General features: G+C 38.7%; 2 protein-coding genes across 3 annotated transcripts; both read left to right on the top strand.

Moving 5' to 3' along the window:
• Positions 1-7,819: 7,819 nt before the first annotated feature.
• LOC104439135 lies at positions 7,820-10,545 on the top strand. The gene is made up of 2 exons (XM_010052244.3): positions 7,820-7,889; positions 8,493-10,545. Exon 2 carries the CDS (start codon positions 8,521-8,523, stop codon positions 10,465-10,467), a length of 1,947 nt encoding a protein of 648 aa, XP_010050546.3. The 5' UTR covers positions 7,820-7,889; positions 8,493-8,520; the 3' UTR covers positions 10,468-10,545.
• A 5,168-nt stretch (positions 10,546-15,713) lies between these two features.
• LOC104439136 lies at positions 15,714-18,574 on the top strand. Of its 2 annotated transcripts, none has more exons than XM_018870442.2 (2): positions 15,714-15,802; positions 16,401-18,574. In XM_018870442.2, exon 2 carries the CDS (start codon positions 16,429-16,431, stop codon positions 18,364-18,366), a length of 1,938 nt encoding a protein of 645 aa, XP_018725987.1. In that variant the 5' UTR covers positions 15,714-15,802; positions 16,401-16,428; the 3' UTR covers positions 18,367-18,574. The 2 variants fall into 2 exon arrangements, with proteins under 2 accessions (XP_018725987.1, XP_010050547.1); XM_010052245.3 differs by having other exon boundaries at positions 15,729-15,807.
• Positions 18,575-22,270: the final 3,696 nt, after the last annotated feature.

Here is a 22,270-nt window from a genome sequence, read left to right as displayed (position 1 = left end):
TAGAGCCAACATACTAGCCATGGATCTTTAACTCTAAAGTAAAACACTTCAAACAAAGTGAGTACACAAGCTCTGATACCAATTGAGATAGCTAGTATAAGCACCTAGAGGGGGTGAATAGGTGCACAAACAAATTCTCAAGATACGGAAGCGATTCTAGGCAATCGATAGAAAAGAAAATACGATCAAAGCGAAGTAAAGGATAGGAAAGAGAAATGAACACAAGATTTATAGTGGTTCGGCTTATTCCAAGCCTACGTCCACTCTTCCGCACTGACAGCCCACCGGCTGGATTTCACTATGAACAAAAGAGAAGTTACAGCACAGCTTTTCCTTGATTCCACGGTGTAGATGTTCTACCACACTTCCTCAAGGTTTCTCACGAATATAGACTCTCTTTTGTTTACACGATTTTGCTCAACGAATGAATTGACTAAGAACAAGGAGCTTTAGACTTTAGAATTCTTCTATCGTGCACTCTCTCGAACAACTAGAACGTCTTCCTTATATACTCCTTCATGCCATCCTACCCGTTGGCACTTACCAAAGGAATTCCTCCAATCTACCCGTTGGACGGAATCAATTAGGAAGATCATTCGAGCTATTAAAGGAACATGTCGATAGCCCATCAATCTTGTTCGCCCATACAATCAGGATCTCGGTTTCCATAAGTAGAACCTTCCAAGTTTACTTTGCCAATCACCGGATCTTTAATCTTCGAATCAATTATGATCAAATAAAGAATTATGTTATGTCATATCTAGCCAAGAGATCTTCTCCAGTCGATAAGGCCACATCCTTAATGAAACATCCAGTTCTGGATAGCCTTTCTTCAACGGATTAGAAACTGTCAATGAGGATAGACTTTGAGTCTTGAGTCTGGCTGTCCGGAGGTCTTCAGACTTTAAATAACAGAGTCTGCAAGCCTTCAGACTAGACTGATGGAAACGTTTTGTCAACTTCAAAACACTTCACGAGGATTTCTCCAACACAAAACTCTTTGGGCAAATTTTTGCTTTTTAACATGCTTCGAATCATGTCAAGAATGGTTCTATTTTTATTTCAACATCTTCACATTTGCAATCAATTTACTATTTTGGTCTCTTAGCACAAGTCTAAGATCGTTCATGTGGACAACATAACCTTTCTCCTAAAACTATCCCAAACTCAAGATAAATGTTTACATTTTCGATACATAATAACATTAGTAATAAATTGATGTATACCCTTTTTCAAACAAATGGGAATTGTACATTTGCCTTTGACAAGAATTTTGTATATATCATTGAATGACACTTTCCCCTTGATTGTTTCATCTAACTTGTCAAACATCTCCCTTCGCCCACACATGTAGTTGCTTGCACCAGTGTCCAAGTACCAAGTATCATTTTGTCCACTTTCATCTTCTTAAATGCTGATAAAAGAACTTGCTCTGCGTCATTCACTAAATTTACAACCCATTTATGGCTAGCCTACTAAATTTTAGGTGCCCGTTTATAATCCATTTCAATGAAAATAGGTTAATAAATGGATTTTCGACACATTTCGATAGGTTTACTGAGGAGGATGGACAACAAGTGGGAGCTCATCAGCAGCATATGAGAGGAGGTGAGCTCATCACTCATGTGTGGCTCCTCTTGGCTCACAAGACCGACAATTACCAATCCAGCATCCCAAGGCTTTTTGAAGATCCTATCGCCTCAATTGAATCTTCCTCCTTGAAAAATGATTCTTCTAGTTGCTTCTAGAGGATTTTCAAGTGGAGGGAAGCTAAAACTATATATGGCAACACTCAATGATGCGGCATTGTCATGCTCAATTGGGTTAGTAATGTTATAATATTTAAATTTTAAACCATAGTTGGCTTTGTCATGTGGTATTGGAGTAATGGTTTTGAGTTCAATTTTTCCTAGATTCCTTATTCACATTGCTAATTATATATTTTCCAGGCCTTAATATAGACAAAAGTCTAACCTATGTAAGGTAGAGTACATAAATATTTAAATATTAGAATCGGCTATGTGAGATTTAATATGGAGCAGTGCCAACTATTTTAAAAGTTTAAGTTGTTAGATGTAACTGGGGAGGTAAATAATGCCTAAAAAGATTTGAATTGACTTTTTGCTCTAATAGGATGTGAGATTCTATAGAATTAATGTCGATTATTCTAAAACCTTAAGCTTTTAAATGAAAGTGTAATTTAATAGTGAAATATTCAATTGGCTAGAAAATAAAGCAAAAATCAACAAGGGAGTGCTTCGGTAACATTTAGCATTTCTCATTTGATGATGTGCTCACATTCGTTTTGGTACACCTAGGTTCATTGTTTCCTAACATGGTTAGGTGAAAATCATATGTCGTTGATCCTACAGTCAATTGTTTGTAAAAGAGAATGTGGCTGATATACTATTCCATGATTTATTTTCTTTTTTTCCTATATATACAAGCAGCTCATGCATGTACATCTGTGATGTGTGGTAAGTTGTTTGCTTTCCTCTAGTCTCACTCACAAAAAAACTGTTTAGAGGCTCACCCAATTAGATTAACTCAGTTACTAGATGAAGTTAGTGAAATCACCTAACCAAACTTCATCGACTAATTAGTTGGTCAAACACTGAGAAACAATATACTTTTCCTCTTTATATTTTCATGCTTTTTCTATTTTAGTCATTTTTCCTTGGGATAGGTGCATCAGAAATCCTAAAAATTGTCACAAAAGTTTAATTGACTTATAAAAATTTCAAAGGATGTAATCAAGTACAAATGCTTGTCAAATAGGTGTAGTCAAATCCTTCAGTTAACTGTATCTAATTTGGTTAATGAAAAATGTCAATGTAGCTTCTTCTTTTTTTATCACTTCCTTAAGGCATGTGTGCCAAAATGGCATCTACCATGCATCGCATCATAAATCAAATTAATTAATTAAAACTAAAAGGAAATAAAAGGATAAATTAAAGAAGAAAAAGAAAAAGAAAAAGAAAAAGAGGATGAAGCCCAAGGGGCCATGGTTGTGAGGTTGAAGAAACTCCAGCTTGCCCTTGCCATAGCCTTAAGCATGAAAAAGATGATGAGGAAACTTGGAAGTGAGAGAGAGAGAGAGAGAGAGAGATGAGTGTGTGGACTGGCTTCTTCGGCTTCTATTACAAAGCTAGTCCACACACTCATCTCTCTCTCTCTCTCTCTCTCTCTCTCTCTCTCTCTCTCTCATGGTGTTGGATCTTCTTTCCATTGAGAAAACATTCCCTTAGTAGTTTTGATAATTGACAAAATTTAGAGGCTTTGTTTTTTTATTAAAATTATTTTTTAGGTGGAAAATTTGATGGAATATAATTAAACGATTTCAATCAAAATTAGAGTCATGGATTATTCTTCCTTGCTTACATATTTTATCAAATGGCTAGGAAGGAGTAAATCATCCATGCAACAACTAGTGGAAATTTGGTTGGATTCCTTGTCATATTTATAAAGAGTTTTAAAAGGAAAGTCTTCCTAATATCTATTGGAGATTCAACTTTCCTTAAACAACTTATTAGAGGAAAAATGTTCTTTCCAAACACAAACTTTCAACTTTTGGAAACCCAAATTGTTGTATGGGTGGCAAATCATATGGGAAGTTTCACTCTAGGCGATCTTGAAGCAATCAGAGCTTCTCAACCATATCTAGGGCCAACAAGTAGATTAGCTGGATGATCCTCCTAGAGATATGTCCAATGGTGAGCTTGGGCTAGGAGGAGTATAAGAGGAGGTCTCCAAACTGAAGGATATAGAATTCACATTCACAAGAATTGAAGCTTTTAATTCCAAAGTCTAAGAATGTTTTTTATCATATACATTTGTCTATGCTGAGCGATATTGTGTAAACCTTTAAAGGCTAAGAGTGTGAAGAGTTGTTCACACAAGCTTGAATACTTGTAGCTTAGGATTTATAACCTCTGATTGGTTCTTCCTAGTGGATTTTAGCTAATAGATTGTAGCGTGGGAGAATGGATATAAGCTTGCAAAAGCTGAACCACTAAAATCTTTAGTGTGCAATTTTTTTATCCCTTACTATTTTACTTATTGTGGTATAATTGTGCACTGGTAAGATTTGACCACTTCATCAGAAGTTGTCTCGTTGCAATATTTGTTTAAACTCTTTCATTTTAGCACAATCACCTATTCACCCCCTCTAGGTGATAGTTATAGCCATAACACTTTCGATGCTGTGGTCAATTAATCCATTCTCATCCCTAATTGATTGATTTAAACATTGGTTGATTGTTGGTGTGATTGGTGGATGCTAATTCTAGTGATTAGAGGTTTTTAGTCGCCGCTAGAGAAACTGAGCTGGGGTTGAACTAGGAGATTGGAGAGTTATTAAGGAAATGATGAAACTAATTTGAGTTTCATCCTCTTCTTTTCCTTTTTTCCTTTTAAAGTTTTTTTTTTCAATTCTGATGTGGTGCTTGGTGTAGGTTACATTAGCATCACGCATTTTAAGAAAATAATAAAAACTCATAATCATTTTTCGTTCAATATTAGGGGCTTAATTGTATCAATTTGATAAGTTTGGGGACTTGATTACAATTTCTTGAAAGTGTTAAAATTCAATCACACTTTCACAATAAGTTTTAGGATTTATGTGTACTTATCCCTTTCATTTTTAATTGGTCTAATCAATTCTCCTAATTTCATAAACTAAGAGCAAATTCTTCTAACACCAAATCAGCTAGATCCGCCCATAGGCATACGGACCTGTTGGTAAAGGGATTGTGGGGTGGGCCGGAGAGTACCAGCTTTGGGGTTGTCTTCCTGAGCACTGCACACATGTATGTAGAAAAGATGAGTGAGATTAAAAAAAAAATTCAGCCAAATCCGACAAACATGGCCGTCAGATAATGTTGGAGTATAATGACGTGGATAAAATTTAGCTAACGTCATCATACAAAATGAAAAAAAAAAACAAAAGAATCTCGGCCGCTTGCTCACTCACTCGCTCTTTCTCCTTCCACAATTTATTCATGGCTCTACTAGGTTGTGACTACTCGAGCTCTAGTACGATGCTCACCCTAGTCAAGCTCGTGACGACCAGCTCTGAACTAGAGCTCACAACGGCCACCCTAGCATGGACCTAGAGCTCCCGTGACAGCTAGGCCACATAGCACAAGTGTTTCAGAGGTTCGGCCTGTTTTTAATTTTGCGATCTTGTGACAACCTGCTGGTCTAGTGGGTCTATTACCGCTAGACCGACCACTTCGGTGGTAAATTGCCGCAGATTTAAAAGAGAGCTCAATCAAATATTCATGGGATTATCGGAATGGTGCAAATTAATTGTCTTGTAGTGATCAATTTCAAATGAGAGAACAAAGAAAGAAATATCAAATATTTTAGTATTAATACCGCGAAAAACTCCAACTGTTTAAATTAATTTTTTTGACCACCAAAACCTTAAACTAATAAATCTGTGATAAATTAATCAAGTCAAATCATTTTGCGACTGATAGAGTTTGGAAGAACCCGAGCCAAGGGTAAGTGCGACCATGCAAGAGGGACAATCCGTGCTCGCATGGCAATTTGTTGACCACCTCAACGATCTCACCTTAGGAGGGTCACGACAAATGCTGACTTAATGGTCGTACAATTGGCTTTTAAAATGAAAAGTCCGAGGAAAATCTCTTTTTATTACCTAGCATCAACATATATGGTTCGTATGCAAATTTAGAATAAAGGATCAACTTGCATCTTATTAATTAGCTCTTAAAATGACAACTATTAGATAATATGTTAATCTTATATGTTCCTCAACGGTTAATCACAAATTTCATATAAACAGTCAACTCTAGTGTTGAAGCTTTGAAAATTCTGAAAAGACAAAAATGAGTGGAATTTGTTATCTTTGTTTATCGTCCAGATGGTACTCATAAATTGAAAGAAATGACCAAATTACTTACGTCATTAAATTAATCCATGATCCTGACCAAAGTCCTATCAAGGCAAAAGCAAGAAAATTTTGAGTTTGTCCCTGAAGTTAGTTATAATTTGCGACTGTTAACTCTATTATCTCCCATTACTCCCCCCTCTTGACATCCGTTTTGTGAGCAGCGGATTCTCAGTATTCCTAAACAATAACAGATCCATCTTTTCGAACACAGCCTTTCCTACACTGTCATGCCTTAATTTCCAATGCAGAAAGTGCTTCATCCAATGCCAGTAATAACATCTTCGCTCGCTGAGGCAAAACAATATGTTTTGTTTCGGGGGATTTACCTGTCAAATGTCATACGCCAAGACGTATTTCTAGTGCATTCTGTGACTGCAAATCAGTAGAGTTGAGGTTTATTGCCGCAATCAGATAAGTGCCTAAGCAAGCAGTGTGTAATGACAAAAATTGTCCAAAAAGTCCTAAACCTTTTGCGTTATTACCAATTCAGTTCTAAATCTTTTAATTTTTTTCTAATAAAGTCATAAACCTTTTAATAGTTGAGTCAGTTAGGTTAATTTCAATCTAAAATTGTTGACATAGACACTAGTAATGTCACATAGGACAGCTGATACTAACGTAGACAATTTTTTACAATTTTTTTTTATAAATAATTTTGATTTATTTTGATTTATCTTTGTTTTCTTTTCCTTTTCTTGTGTGCAACCCTTGCCCGGATATTGTGAGGACTGCGGGGTGAGGCCATAGTGAGGGTTGTGAAGCGCTCACTTGTGAGCGGCAAGGTTGGCCAGTAACCCTGAAAATATAGGAAAACTAAAAAAGAAAAAAGAAGAAAAATGTAAAAAATTATAAAAAATCAGAGTTTTTAGAAACTTTATAAACATTGTCCATGTCAATGCCAACCGTGTCACGTAGGAAAACTAACATTTACGTCTATGATTTCTGGCTAAAATTGACTGGATAAACTCAATTAGCAAAACTTGAAAAGATTTATGACTCAATTGACAAAATTGAAAAGTTTATGACTAAATTGGTAAAAATGCAATAGATTTAAAAAATTTTGGACAATTTTCCCAAACTTCACGTGCTTTGTAGAATACAAATTTAAGAAATAAAGCGAAGTAAGGTCATTTGCATTCTATTAACTGTTGATGCGGATATCGTTTAGAGTATGGGTGGATGCAAGATAATGGTAGCAGTATTGGGAGCACAGAGGGACCCTTGGAAGTTTTGTGATGTGGAAATATGAAGATTAATGTAAAAAGAAACTAAAAAAAAAAAATGATGATGATTACAGGGAATGGCAGCTGGAGAGAGGGATTGATGCCTAGTATATCTAGATCCTAAGTCTCTTGTAAATGAGGTTCTACTTAAACTATTGTACTTAAATGTCACTATTGTAACATTCATAAGTACTAAAAACAAAAAGTGAAAAAAAAAATATGTTACTTTATTATGGGTTGGTTTAAGAAATGAATTTATATGAAAATATATTCCAAAATCCAGACAATCATGTGATTACGAAAATTTGTGAACGATAGTGAATAACTAATTGATCTTGTTATGCGAAGTTGAGAGACTATTAATGCATTGGAAGTTTAGGCATTGCTTATTTAAATTGCAATAGTTTAAGCCCTGGTGACTTTTACCTAAAAAAGTGTGAGAGTGAATTCTTTGCATACTTTCAGCAGAGTTTACACCCCTCGAGAATTGATCCAACAATAGTGTAAAGTTGAAAATCTTATACCTGAATTGTCGCTGGCAGAAGGAACAAAGAGAAAGAATCGCAGATTAAAGTTACAAGTAAGTAATCAATTCTCTGCTTTCTTTGTGTATTCCCTCTTATTGTCTCTTCAAATTTGAATTTAACCAAGCTTCCCCACAGGTGTTAGGGACACGGGCGTTCTCGGTGCCATTTCTATTATTAGGAAGAACCTAATTCGTCAGCTTCTTGGGAGTCACCAGCATAGTAAGGTTTCGGTTTCTTGCCAGACCAATTTGTACTTCCTTTCTTATTCCAGAAAATTCATCATCTTGTCATTAGTTCATTTGTCTCTGAACATTTATTCTGTTTGAGGAGTGTGTCGATGATCTATTCAGCAAAATAAAAAATGTGTGGGTCTTGATGATCTCATATTTGATGTTTGGGAAATGCTTGGTGTACTGAACTGGTTTACCTTACCAGTCCGTTAATTAATGCAAGTATTGGCAGTTGGGTGTTTGAACATGAGGCGCTTCTTTGGATGTCCTTCTGCAATTAGCCATCTCGTTGAATGCATCAAATTCGTAGATCTGTTCTAGCAAAAAACTAGCACCTAGCATTGCTTATAGACTTCTGAAACCACTCTCTCCTTTTCGAGTTGGTTTCGCTCATGCAGGGGAGCAAGACGAAATAAATCTCATTCGCTTTAATGGAAGAATTAAAGCAGTGTTAGGATCCCAAAATCTTACTGAACATATTGAATGAATGCAACAGGAAGCTTAGAGATTTATACTTAACTCTTCAGAATGAGTCCAAGGCAGTTCATCCATTCTCATCGTTATTAATTTCACTTGCATGGTTGTTTCTCAGAAAGAACAGCAGAAGACATCACGTCCCCATGAAATCGTTCAGTCTGATATCATCCATAGTCAGTACCGAATGGCCTGCCTCAAGAGATTTATGGGAAGCATGGGGCATCCAATCGATGGTCACCATGAGCCTCATTTGCCAGATCACCCTCGCCATCCTTGGCAGCCGCCGGAGGTACATGACGTCAGACATCATCAAATACGTCATCCAAATCGCCTACTTGCTCTCTTCTTACTTTGTGACTATCGCCATTGGCAAGCTCACTGTTGTCCAGATTGACAATGTTGATCGACCGGACTACATTACCGAGCTCAAGGGGTTGCTGGCACCGTTGCTCTTGATGCAGCTTGGGAACCCTGACTCCATAACTGCATACTCGGTTGAGGACAACCGCCTCAGTTACCGACAGATGCTGAGTTTGTTTGTCAGGGCCGTTTTCGTCTTCTGCATCCTGATTCGCTGCTGGGACAGCACGTCCCCCATCCGATTTTTGTACTTCCCCCTGTTTGCCGCTGGGTTCATTCGGTCAGCAGTGACGGTTTGGGCCCTCACGTACGTATACTGGAAGGGGTCGAGCATATCAGCCGAGGATATCTTCGATGAGAAAGCTGTAGGCAAGATTTTCAACAGGCCCGACAGGTCTAGGTGGTCGATGGAGCAAACGATCATCTTGAAGGCGTATTATCGGTTCCAATGCTTGAAGCCCCACATTGTAAACTGGCTCTACCACCCAGAGTCGCTATCAGAATCTCGATTAACTGTAGAGCGCGATTTAGTCTTCATCACAACCGAGGTCGAACTTGGATTCATGTTTGACGTACTTTACACTAAGCAACCAATTCTCTATAAATGGCCTGGTCTTATCTGCCGCTTCACTACCTTTTCCTGTCTAGTCTCAGCCTTGTGTAGATTTGCCGTTATTTTCAAGAGTGCCTTCTTGATAGACGCGTACATCACCTACACCTATGCCTTGTTGATAGGAGTCACCGCCCTAGAAGGTTACCAAATTGTTCTGCAACCATTTTCGGCACGGGCCATTGTGGCGATGAGCGGTATAAACTGCCTCAGGTCGACAAGGCTATTGGAATTCTTAGCTAAAACGTATATGAAGAGGAAAAGGTGGTCGAACTCAGTTGGGCAAGTCGACTTGTTGGATCATAGCCTGTACAATGACCGCTCATGGTCCATTGGGAGAATCCTCAAACACTTCGGCAAAAAAGATGTGACCTGGAGAAAGCATTGCTCTCACTTGAAAATCCCTGGCTATCTCAAGGTATTGCTGGTGGAAAATATGGAAAAGTTCGACGTGATCAGAGACAAAAAGCCCTTCACCAAACGCGGTGAGTGGACACTTGAAGCTCAAAAACTCAGGGGCGACATGGAGTGGACACAGGAAGCCATTGATGCGTTGGAAAGAAACATTTCCACAAAAACAACATTTGACAAAAGCATCATCATTTGGCACATTGCAACGAACATCTGCCTTTCAGAGCCTGATTATTCTCCGGACTGTAAGGGAAGCAAACTGCTGTCCAATTACATGATATACCTTCTAGCACTGCGACCCTACACATTGTCCCTAACGACTGCCAAAATTACATTGGAGCATGCTTGCGCCATATTGAAGCCATTTCTCAGGTACAGAGACCTCAGTGAGGCCTTGAAGACATTGTCGTCAGAAGAGAATGTGCTTGATGAACCCTTCCCGGATCAGAAGGGAACCATAATCACCAGGAAGTGGCACGTGCTGTCGGACGCAAAGGAATTGGCTGTAACACTGAAGGGCAAGAACAACAAGTGGCAGATCATAAGCAGCATTTGGGTGGAGATGTTGTGCTATGCTGCGTATAATTGTCAAGTTTACCATCACACGAAACTGTTGCGGCAAGGCGGAGAGCTTATAACTCATGTTTGGCTGCTCTTGATGCACATGACTGATAAGTACTCCCACACACCCAAGGAGAAACCCACCTAAGAAACCAGATAAAAGTTGCAAAATAAGTCATGATCCTAGGATTCGTTATGCTCTGCATCCGATTGTAGCATGGGGTATGTGTGTTCTCTCTTTTGTTCTTGGTAAAAAGGTGCTTTCTTAGTAAAATCAGTGTAATCGCATTCAGCTAAGAGACTTGTCAATGAAGCATAGTGACATATATGTTGGATGTAGATCCATTATATACAAAAGGCTTGTTTTCTTTACACTCCCTTGCTCTCTCATTGCTCGGAAAGTAATTTAATCTTATGAAACCAGTATTGATGAGGATTGTTGTTGTTGGAAATGGTGATCCATTTTCTAGAAGTTTCTAGAATTTGCTAGAGTTGCTAAACTTCTAGAATTCCCTAGATGAAGTTTCTGGAAGAAAGAGAAAAATGTATGTCGCGACCTTTTTTTTCGGCGCCCGCAATCGGGTACGAGTGCCTAAGGAGGCTAATGGCTCGGCTAAATTTAATAAGCTCGAACTCTCCTAAGTCCACCAATTCACGACTTAATGGTTCAAATTTTTTAACCTGTAAATCAATTTTTAAAATGGAGTCGCCACTAATCAATTTGGGGTGGGTTGATTAGAAACCCAAGCGAAGTATTGGGAGAAATACTCACTCCTGTGCAACTAGAGAAATTAGGATCGGGGACTTGATTACACTAGTTAATCACTAATGCTCTTTCGGTACCTAATCTTGTTTAAATCCTAAGGCCTTTTGGATGCTCGAGGAATTTTTCATGCATTTTTGGGAGGAAAAACAATTTTTAGTCTTTTTCTAATTTTTTGGACATAAAAGGGATTTCTTGGATTTTTTGGAAAAATACAAGTCTTTTTGGCTTTTTCTATTTTTTTTTTTTTTGGCTTTTTCATGAATTTTTGGCTTTTTTTTTGGATTTTTGGCATTTTTTTGGAAAATATGGAATATTTTTGATTTTTTGGAAAATAAAATATTTTTTAATATTTTTCAAAATATTTTTGGATTTTCTGGAAATTAAAACATTTTTGATATTTTTTTAAATAAATCATTTATTTATTATTTATTAGAATATTATTTTATATTAAATTAATAATACAAAATAAAACCGACCTAGGTCGGATCCGCGGTTGGGTCCAACCCGAGCTAGCCCGAACGTAGACGAGCTCGCTATGCGGGCCCGACTTTTTTTTTTTTTTTTTAAGAAAACGACGCCGTGGTCGGGCGTTTAGGGACACCGCCCGGCCCGACAACCTGGCTCCAAGACCCGACTCCTCGCGAAACCCTACCCGGATCCGACCCGACCTCGCAACCCGGCTTCCCACCGCCCGGAATCTCGCGAAACCCTACCTAGTTTCGAGACCCGGATCCAATTCGACGACCCGGAAAATCGCAAACCCTAGGGTTTGCGAATCCCGGCATCGAAGGGGGGAACCGAGGTGTTTGGCGGTAATGGCGACTACAGCGGCGACGGCAACTACGGCGACGACGACAAAGGCGACAACAGCGACAACAGCTAGGTCAACGAAAAACGGCTACGACAAACGACGACGCTTTTTTTACCTTCTCTCGAACGGGGACGGCGACGGCAAGAGGGCGATTCGCAACGATGGAGAAACGGCGAGCGACGACGGCGACGCGAGACTTGGGCTCGGTCAAATCTGGCTGGAACACTCTCTCTCTCCCTCGAGTTCGCTCGTCAAGCTCCCCGAAGTCTCTGAGGGACCCCTCCGAGCTCACCACACCACGGCTTGCCCTACACTCGAACTCCCTGAAGTCTCTTAGGGGACCTCGAGCTTCGGCCGGCCTCCCTCTCTCTCTCTGTGATCTCTCGGTTCTTTGCTTCCCTCTCTGTGGCCTCCCTCCTCGTCGACAGTGGCCCCCCTCTATTTATAGGCGAGGGGTGGCCGGTCGGCAAGGCTCGACCCGCCGGTTGGACCGCCATCCCATCCGCCATCATCTCCTCCTCCGGTCATGTCCCGTCGACGCCAACTGCTCCTCTGCTCCATGTGCGTTGCCGTCCATCCATCCTTCTCCGGCGTCGCGCCTGCCTGCGCGTGCGTTGCAGTGGCACAAGGAGGAAGAAGACTCAGCCGGGCTGGGCTTAGGCGGAGATGGGCTGAAGGCCCATGCGGAGGCTTTTTTTTTCTACTTTTTTCTGTTTTTCTTGTTTTTTTTTTTGTTATTTGTTTATTTATTATCTGAAAAAGATAAAATAAAAAATAAAGTAAAATAAAGTAAAACCTAATTAATTAAAAGTACATGTGTAGATCTCTCTAGAAGAAGAGAGGATAAACTACAATCTAGAACTCTCTAGATTAAGCTTAAGTGGACAACATTCTACACAAATCTAGAATGTTAGTAGAGCACCCTATAAATAGGAAAGATAGGAGAGTATAGTAGAACAACAAATGTAAAGGTGTGAGAGGTAAACCCTCCACCTTGTGCGTGAGGTGAACCCTCCACCATGAGAGGTCAGGATCTCTATTGTACCTCCATCAAACTATTTTGTTCAACTAATGAAACTATTTTTCCCATGTCCTATATCCTTCAATTATCATATATTGTCCCTTGTCCATCCTCTACAAACCATATCATACACTTGCACACAACATCACTAATAAAAAACTATCATGAATACCAAAACCATACTTCCGCACCAACACATCTAAAAAATTTTAACAGTTGTTTTGTTGTTAACTTGTCTACGGTCTGACATACTAGTCACAGGGCAGGTGATTTTGGAGGGGAGAGTTTCTTCCTTTGGTAGTACTCAGACCATGTTCATAATGTTGGAAAACATCGTTCAATGACAACTAAATCAAAAGTATTTGATAAGCTTTCTTAAGTGTTGCAGAAACTTATAAATTAACCATGCAGGTTTTACAATCATGCGGGGGAGATTCATTAAGTGTAACAATTTGCAAACTTAACGTGATATAAGCAAAGCGGAGGCTCTACATTTGACTAGGCAGTGCAAACTTGGAGTTTCCAGGTATATACTTTATGATCGCTGGAGTTTTGAAATTGAAGATAAAGTTCATAGCAATCAAGTATGATATTTCAAGATTATTCTTGCAAAAAATCATGGACAAATGAGCACATTTGTAATAGATTTTGACTGCTGATACTAAGTGGTAGCAAGAGTGAAACCCATATGTACACCCAAGAGAGAAGGGATGGTACTAAGGGTGAAGACAAGGTGTGGAGGGCCCTTTGTAAATACTTGAATGTATCTTTCATAGTGGCGTAGTTGTAGAAGAAGTTTTGGTTCTGCACAGCAGCAAATTCTATTTGTGTAACATGGCAAGGTTTACACTCTTAGCTAAATTGGTCGAGTTTAGCGTAATTGTGTCAATAGAATTGGAACAGTGAACATATGTAATATATGGGCTTTAAATAATAAAAAAAAAAAAAAAGGAAAAGAAAGAGTTTGAAAAGTCAACAATAGAATCTGAAGGAAAATTTTGAGTTTGTCCCTGAAGTTAGTTATACTTTGCGACTGTTAACTCTATCATCTCCCATTACTCCTCCTTCTTGACATCCGTTTTGTGAGCAGTGGATTCTCAGTATTCCTAAACAATACCAGATCCATCTTTTCGATCACAATCTTTGCTACGCTGTCATGCCTTAATTTCCAATGCAGAAAGTGCTTCATCCAATGCCAGTAATAAGTATAACATCTTCTCTCGTTGAGGCAAAACAATATGTTTTGTTTCTGGGGATTTACCTGTCAAATGTCATGCGCCAAGACGTATTTCTAGAGCATTCTGTGACTGCAAATCAGTAGAGTTGAGGTTTGTTGGTGCAATCAGATAAGTGCCTAAGCAAGCAGTGTGCAATGACAATTTTATAGGAAAAATTGTCCAAAATGTCCTAAACCTTTTGTGTTATTATCAATTCAGTCCTAAATCTTTTATTTTTTAAAATTAAGTTCTAAACTTTTTGATAGTTAAGTCAATTATGTTAATTTTAATCTAAAATCATTGACATTAGTAGTGTCACATAGGATAGATGATGCTAACATAGATAATTTTTTACAATTTTTTAAAATAATTTTGATTTATTTTTATTTTTATTTTTCTTTGTTCCTTTTCCTTTTCTTGTGTGCGACCCTTGCCCAAATATTGTGAGGATTACGATGTGAGGCTGTAGTAAGGGTTGCGAAGCACTCACCTGTGAGTGGCAAGGGTTGGCTAGTGACCCTGAAAATATAGGAAAACTAAGAAAGAAAAAAGAAAAAAATATAAAAAAATTAGAATTTTTAGAAACTTTATAAAAATTGTCCATGTCAATGCCAACCGTGTCATGTAGGACAACTGACATTTACGTCTATGATTTCTGGTTAAACTTGACTAGGTAGACTCAATTAGCAAAATTTGAAAAGATTTATGACTCAATTAACGAAATTAAAAGGTTTATGACTAAATTGGTAAAAATGCAATAGGTTTAAAATTTTTTGGACAATTTTCCCAAACTTCACGTGCTTTGTAGAATGCAAATTTAAGAAATAAAGCGATGTAAGGTCATTTGCATTCTATTAACTATTGATGCGGATATCGTTTGGAGTATGGGTGGATGCAAGATAATGGTAGCAGTATTGGGAGCACAGCGGGACCCTTGGAAGTTCTGTGACATGGAGGTATGAAGATTAATGTAAAAAGAAAAAAAAATGATGATTACAGGGAATGGCAACTGGAGAGAGAGATTGATGCCTAGTATATTTAGATCCTAAGTCTCTTGTAAATGAGGTTCTACTTAAACTATTATACTTAAATGTCACTATTGTAATATTCCTAAGTACTAAAAATATAAAGTGAAAAAAATATGTTACTTTATTATGGGTTGGTTTAAGAAATGAATTTATATCAAAATATATTCCAAAATCTAGACAATTGTGTGATTACGAAAACTTATGAACGATAGTGAATAATTAATTGATCTTGTTATGCGAAGTTGAGAGACTTAATAAATTGGAAGTTTACGCATTGCTTTTTTAAATTGCAATAGTTCAAGCCCCGGTGACTTTTACCTAAAAAAGTGTAAGAGTGAATTCTTTGCATACTTTCGGCAGAGTTTACACCCCTCGAGAATTGATCCAACAATAGTGTAAAGTTAAAAATCTTATACCTGATTTGTCGCTGGCGGAAGGAACAAAGAGACAAAGAATCGCAGATTAAAGTTACAAGTAAGTAATCAATTCTCTGCTTTCTTTGTGTATTCCCTCTTATTGTCTCTTCAAAATTGAATTTAAGTAAGCTTCCCCACAAGTGTTAGGAACACGGGCATTCTCATTGCCATTTCTATTAGTAGGAAGAACCTAATTCGTCAGCTTCTTGGGAGTCACCGGCATAGTAAGGTTTCGGTTTCTTGCCAGACCAATTTGTGCTTCCTTTATTTTTCCAGAAAATTCATCATCTTGTCATTAGTTCATTTGTCTCTGAACATTTATTCTGTTTTAGGAGTGTGTCGATGATCGGTTCAGCAAAATAAAAAATGTGTGTCGATGATCTCATATTTGATCTTTGGGAAATGCTTGGTGTACTGAATTGGTTTACCTTACCAGTCCGTTAATTAATGCAAGTATTGTCAGTTGGGTGTTTGAACATGAGTCGCTTCTTTGGATGTCCTTCTGTAATTAGCCATCTCGTTGAATGCATTAAATTCGTAGATTTGTTCTAGCAAAAACTAGCACCTAGCATTGCTTATAGACTTCTGAAACCACTCTCTCCTTTTCGAGGGGGTTTCGCTCATGCAGGGGAGCAAGACGAAATAAATCTCATTCGCTTTAATGGAAGAATTAAAGCAGTGTTAGGATCCCAAAATCTTACTGAACATATTGAATGATTGCAACAAGAAACTTAGAGATTTATACTTAACTCTTCAGAATGAGTCCAAGGCGGTTCATCCATTCTCATCGTTATTAATTTCACTTGCATGGTTGTTTCTCAGAAAGAACAGCAGAAGACATCACGTCCCCATGAAATCGTTCAGTCTGATATCATCCATAGTCAGTACCGAATGGCCTGCCTCCAGAGATTTATGGGAAGCATGGGGCATCCAATCGCTGGTCGCCATGAGTCTCACTTGCCAGATCACCCTCGCCATCTTCGGCAGCCGCCGGAGGTACATGACCTCGAGCATCATCAAATACGTCATCCAAATCACCTATTTGCTCTCTTCTTACTTCGTGACTATCGCCATTGGCAAGCTCACTGTTGTCCAGATCGAGCATTCTGATCGACCGGACTACATTACCGAGCTCAAGGGGTTGCTTGCACCGTTGCTCTTGATGCAGCTTGGGAACCCCGACTCCATAACTGCATACTCGGTTGAGGACAACCGCCTCAGTTACCGACAGATGCTGAGTTTGTTTGTCAGGGCCGTTTTCGTCTTCTGCATCCTGATTCGCTGCTGGGACAGCACGTCCCCCATCCGATTTTTGTACTTCCCCTTGTTTGCTGCTGGGATCATTCGAGCAGCGGTGACGGTTTGGGCCATCACGTACGTATACTGGAAGGGGTCGAGCATATCAGCCGAGGATATCTTCGATGAGGAAACTGTTGGCAAGTTTTTCGACAGGCCTGACGGGCCCAGATGGTCGATTGAGCAAATGATCATCTTGAAGGCGTATCATCGGTTCGATTGCCTCAAGCCCCACATTGTAAACTGGCTCTACCACCCAGAGTCGCTATCAAAATCTCGATTAACTCTAGAGCGCGATTTAACCTTCATCACAACTGAGGTCGAACTTGGATTCATGTATGACGTACTTTACACTAAGCAACCAATTCTCTATAAGGCGCCTGGTCTTATCTGCCGCTTCACTAGCTTTTCCTGTCTAGTCTCAGCCTTGTGTGGATTCGCCGTTATTTTCAAGAGTGCCTTCTTTATTGACGTGTACATCACCTACACTTACGCCTTGTTGATAGGAGTCACCGTCCTAGAAGGTTACCAAATTGTTCTGCAACCTTTTTCGGCATGGGCCATTGTCGCGATGAGCCATATAAACTGCCTCATGTCGACAAGGCTATTGAAATCCTTAGCTAAAAGGTATATGAAGAGGGAAAGGTGGTCAAACTCAGTTGGGCAAGTCGACTTGTTGGATCAGAGCCTATACAATGACCGCTCATGGTCCATTGGGAGACTCCTCAAACACTCCGGCAAAAAATATGTGACCTGGAGAAAGCATTGCTCTCACCTGAAAATCCCTGGCTATCTCAAGGTATTGCTGGTGGAAAATATGGAAAAGTTCGACATGATCAGAGACAAAAAGCCCTTCACCAAACACGGTGAGTGGACACTTGAAGCTCACATACACTGGGGCGACATGGAGTGGACACAGAAAGCCATTGATGTGTTAAAAAAATACATTTCCACACCATTTGACAAAAGCATCATCATTTGGCACATTGCAACGCACATCTGCCTTTTAGAGCCTGATAATTCTCCAGACTGTAAGGGAAGCGAACTGCTATCCAAATACATGATATACCTTCTAGCACTACGACCCTATACATTGTCCCTAACGACTGCCAAAATTACATTGGAGCATGCTTGCGCCATATTGAAGCCATTTCTCAGGTACAGAGACCGCAGTGAGGCCTTGAAGACATTGTCGTCAGAAGAGAATGTGCCTGAACCCTTCCTGGATCAGAAGGGTACCATAATCACCAGGAACTGGCACGTGCTGTTGGACGCAAAGGAATTGGCTGCAACACTGAAGGGCAAGAACAACAAGTGGCAGATCATAAGCAGCATTTGGGTGGAGATGTTGTGCCATGCTGCGTATAATTGTCAAGCTTACCATCACACGATACTGTTGCGGCAAGGCGGAGAGCTTATAACTCATGTTTGGCTGCTCTTGATGCACATGACTGATAAGTACTCCCACACTCCCAAGGAGAAACCCACCTAAGAAACCAGATAAAAGTTGCAAAATAAATCATGATCCTAGGATTCGTTATGCTCTGCATCCGATTGTAGCATGGGGTATGTGTGTTCTCTCTTTTTGTTCTTGGTAAAAAGGTGCTTTCTTAGTAAAATCAGTGTAATCGCATTCAGCTAAGAGACTTGTCAATGAAGCATAGTGACATATATGTTGGATGTAGATCCATTATATACAAAAAGGCTTGTTTTCTTTACACTCCCTTGCTCTCTCATTGCTCGGAAAGTAGTTTAATCTTATGAAACCCGTATTGATGAGGATTGTTGTTTTGTTGTTAACTTGTCTACGGTCTGACATACTAGTCACTGGGCAGGTGATTTTGGAGGGGAGAGTTTCTTCCTTTGGTAGTACTCAGACCACATTCATAATGTTGGAAAACATCGTTCATTGACAACTAAATCAAAAGTATTTGATAAGCTTTCTTAAGTGTTGCAGAAACTTATAAATGTCAAAAAAAGAAAAAAAAAAACCGTGCAGGTTTTACAATCATACGAGGGAGATTCACTAAGTGTAATGATTTGCAAACTTAACGTGATATAAGCAAAGCGGAGGCTCTGCATTTGACCAGGCAGTGCAAACTTGGAGTTTCCAGGTATATACTTTATGATCATTGGAGTTTTGAAAGTGAAGATAAAGTTCATAGCAAGCAAGTATGATATTCCAAGATTATTCTTGCAAAAAATCATGGACAAAGGAGAACATTTGTAATAGCTTTTGACTGCTAATACTAGGTGGTAGCAAGAGTGAAACCCATATGTACACCCAAGAGAGAAGGGATTGTACTAAGGGTGAAGACAAGGTGTGGAGGGCCCTTTGTAAATACTTGAATTTATCTTTTATAGTGGCGTAGTTGTAGGAGTAGTTTTGGTTCTGCACGGCAGCAAATTCTATTTGTGTAACATGGCAAGGTTTACACTCTTAGCTAAATTGGTCGAGTTTAGCCTAAATGTGTCAATAGAATTGGAACAGTGAACATATGTATATATATATATATATATATATATATATATATGGGCTTTAAATAATTATAAAAAGGGAAAAGAAAGAGTTTGAAAAGTCAACAATAGAAGCTGAAGGAAATTGGAGGAAGCTTCGGCTGTGTTTTAAAAGAGAGAGAGGGAGAGAAAGAGAAGAGCACCGGCAGAAACAAGGGAAAGAAAGAAACAGGGGAGAGGAGAGAAAGAAAAAAGGGAAAAAGGGAAAAATTTTGGCACGCAAGTGATCCGGATGCCTTATCAAGCTGACTCAAGTGTGTTTTGCAATGCTAGTAAGAAATTGAAGCCTTTAATCACCTACTTGAAGCAATCGCCACAATTAGGGCTCGAAATTCGGATGTCTTGGATATTTGTGTGGCAAAACCCAATTTTTGAGTCGTTGAGCTGCATCTTTTTGTAGAAATTGTACTTTGGGATGTTGTGAAGCTATAACATCTTACGGATCGTGATTTGAGCTTACAGTTTATTCGGAACGAAATTTTAAAGTTGGGGTGCATTCTGAAACTGTAGTACAATAGCTTCGAGCCTTTTTTTTTTTTTTTTTTTTTCAGTACTGTTCTGGGGCAGCTGAGTTGGGTTTGTTGTTGTATGTTAAGAGAGCTTTCTAAAGACTACAAGACGGCTTGAAACAGAATTTTGTGGAGGAAGTTATGGTGTGAAGAAGTTGGTGCGTGGTCGCGCTTAGTGGAAAACGATGGGTTTCCGCTAAATGCAAGCTTTCGTGGCACATAGGTGTCGTTTTATCAACAAATAGGCCCAAGATAGGCAAGTCGTTATAAGAATATTCTTTTTTTTTACTCAGCCTTTTGATATTGTTTTTCCGTTAATTGTTAGGGATCCAAGTGTGTGGTTCGAGTATGCATCGTAATTGATTTTTGATTTTTCTCAGGTGAGTGACATTATTTCTTCTTTGTTTTTTAGACTCATGTTTTGAGAAAGATGTTGGATAATATACTCTATGAGTTGATAAAATGCATCGTTTGTTACATAAAACATGATTGAGTTATTATTGCCATTTCGTTATTTGAAAGATTGAGTTATATTTCAAATTCGATTTGAATAGTTGTTTGAAAATGATTTGTGAAATTCTTCATGAAAGAATCCTAAGACATTTTGAAGAATGCTTTCATATTTATATATCAAATTTTGAGTTGTGATATGATTTTTCTTCTAATGTTGGATTACTAGATATTGTGATTGGTGGTTGGTACTCAATGTCTCTATGAATCCTAAGGGATGTGTGGGTATGCGCATACTAGTCTAGAATATCCTTATGGGGGGAGCTATCGGCTAATAATAGGTGAAGATCTTGCCAATGGTGAAGATCTTGCCAATTGGGGAATCTCAGTCGTCTTGTTACAAGTATTGTGCGTGACCATGGCTATATATTTGAGCATGAAATGGGTCAATAGAGTGGACCATTGACACGTGATTTGAGTTTAGTTGATGGAATGGACCATTAATGTATAATTTGATGAGATTGATCAATGAAATAGACCATTGATACATGTTTTATGAGATTGACTAATGGATTGGACCATTGGTATTTTTAGTATTTGAGTTATGATTATATATTATGTTAAAATGAGTTAGGATTGTGTTTTTAAATGTGCATAGTGATTTCTCGATCCGTTTAGAGTAAATGTGTTAAGCTGTGGTAGCTCACTCCTATCATCTGCTTGTTTTTAAGGTTCTTCAGCGAGTCGCGAATAGGCGTGTGCGTTCGTTTGGGGAGGACTTTTGTGGTGGAAACTTTTTGGTATGACTTGTACATAGTTGATAAGTTTATAAATTAGTCTTTACAGAAGGTATATGTTTTGGTTCGGCGGATTGTAGAAATACTCCGATATGTAACCAAATACCCTTTTTGTCATACATATATATATATATATATATATATATATATATATATGTGTATGTATGTATGTATGTATGTATGTATGTTGATATCGGGTTGAATTTTAGTTATGTTGAGACTACGTCTTTTGGTGAAAGGACGGCCGTGTCATGCCCTTTTTTTTATGTGAATTGGGGTGTGACAACATAGTTACATCAATCTATAATCTCATTTGTCTTTCCGTTGAACTCTTTTATTATTGCTCTTGCTCGGAGTTGGTTTTGCAAAATCAGTTTGCTTTAAGAAGAATCAATTTGTTCCTTTCTCGGTCGCTTGGTCTTGGACATGATTTTTCAACTTTTAAGTAAATCTAATTTTTTTATAATAACTCAAAATAAAAGCTTGAGAGAAGATATAATTCATGCGGTATTCATGTGAGGGGCTTTTTATTTGCATTTTTCTTGTATAGAGAGTTGTTGACCAATTTATTTCGTTGAATTATGATTTTCTAATTCGCTATCTAATCCATACCATGGTAGTCCACTACTCTCGAAAAGTCCGGATACATACGAATAAAAAATTGAATAGTCTGTTCGGACCTAAGGGTGGAATAAAATCATCTCATCTGAAATATGGGAAAGTAAAAAAGGATAAAAGAGAAAAAATAAACAAAAGGTAAATAAAAACTACGTTTCTGTTTCCCACTCAGCAAAGCACTGCTGTGCATGGCTATTGACACTTGCTGCCCGTTGACCTCAAGCACCCACCGCGCAATTTCGCAACTCTCAGGCCACCGGTGGTCGCCTAAGAGTTTTCCTATCTCGATCACGCGGGTTGGCCAGATGAAGCCACCATGGACTAGCATTATTGTCACCACCAAGCGTCGCTATGAAGCGCCAACACTCTCCAAGACCCTTTATATGATGTTATACATTTCTACACTCTCTGATACTCTTTGACACTTGATCAATAAATATAAGAAAATTAGACACCTGGTCAATTCTCTCGATACTCTTTGACACTCGAGCCAGAAATCTCGACA

Source organism: Eucalyptus grandis, chromosome 3 (assembly GCF_016545825.1).
Source record: "Eucalyptus grandis isolate ANBG69807.140 chromosome 3, ASM1654582v1, whole genome shotgun sequence".
Classification (NCBI taxonomy): Eukaryota; Viridiplantae; Streptophyta; class Magnoliopsida; order Myrtales; family Myrtaceae; genus Eucalyptus; species Eucalyptus grandis.
The sequence above is the reverse complement of the archived record's forward strand: the minus strand, read 5'-3'. Positions and strand labels throughout refer to the sequence as shown.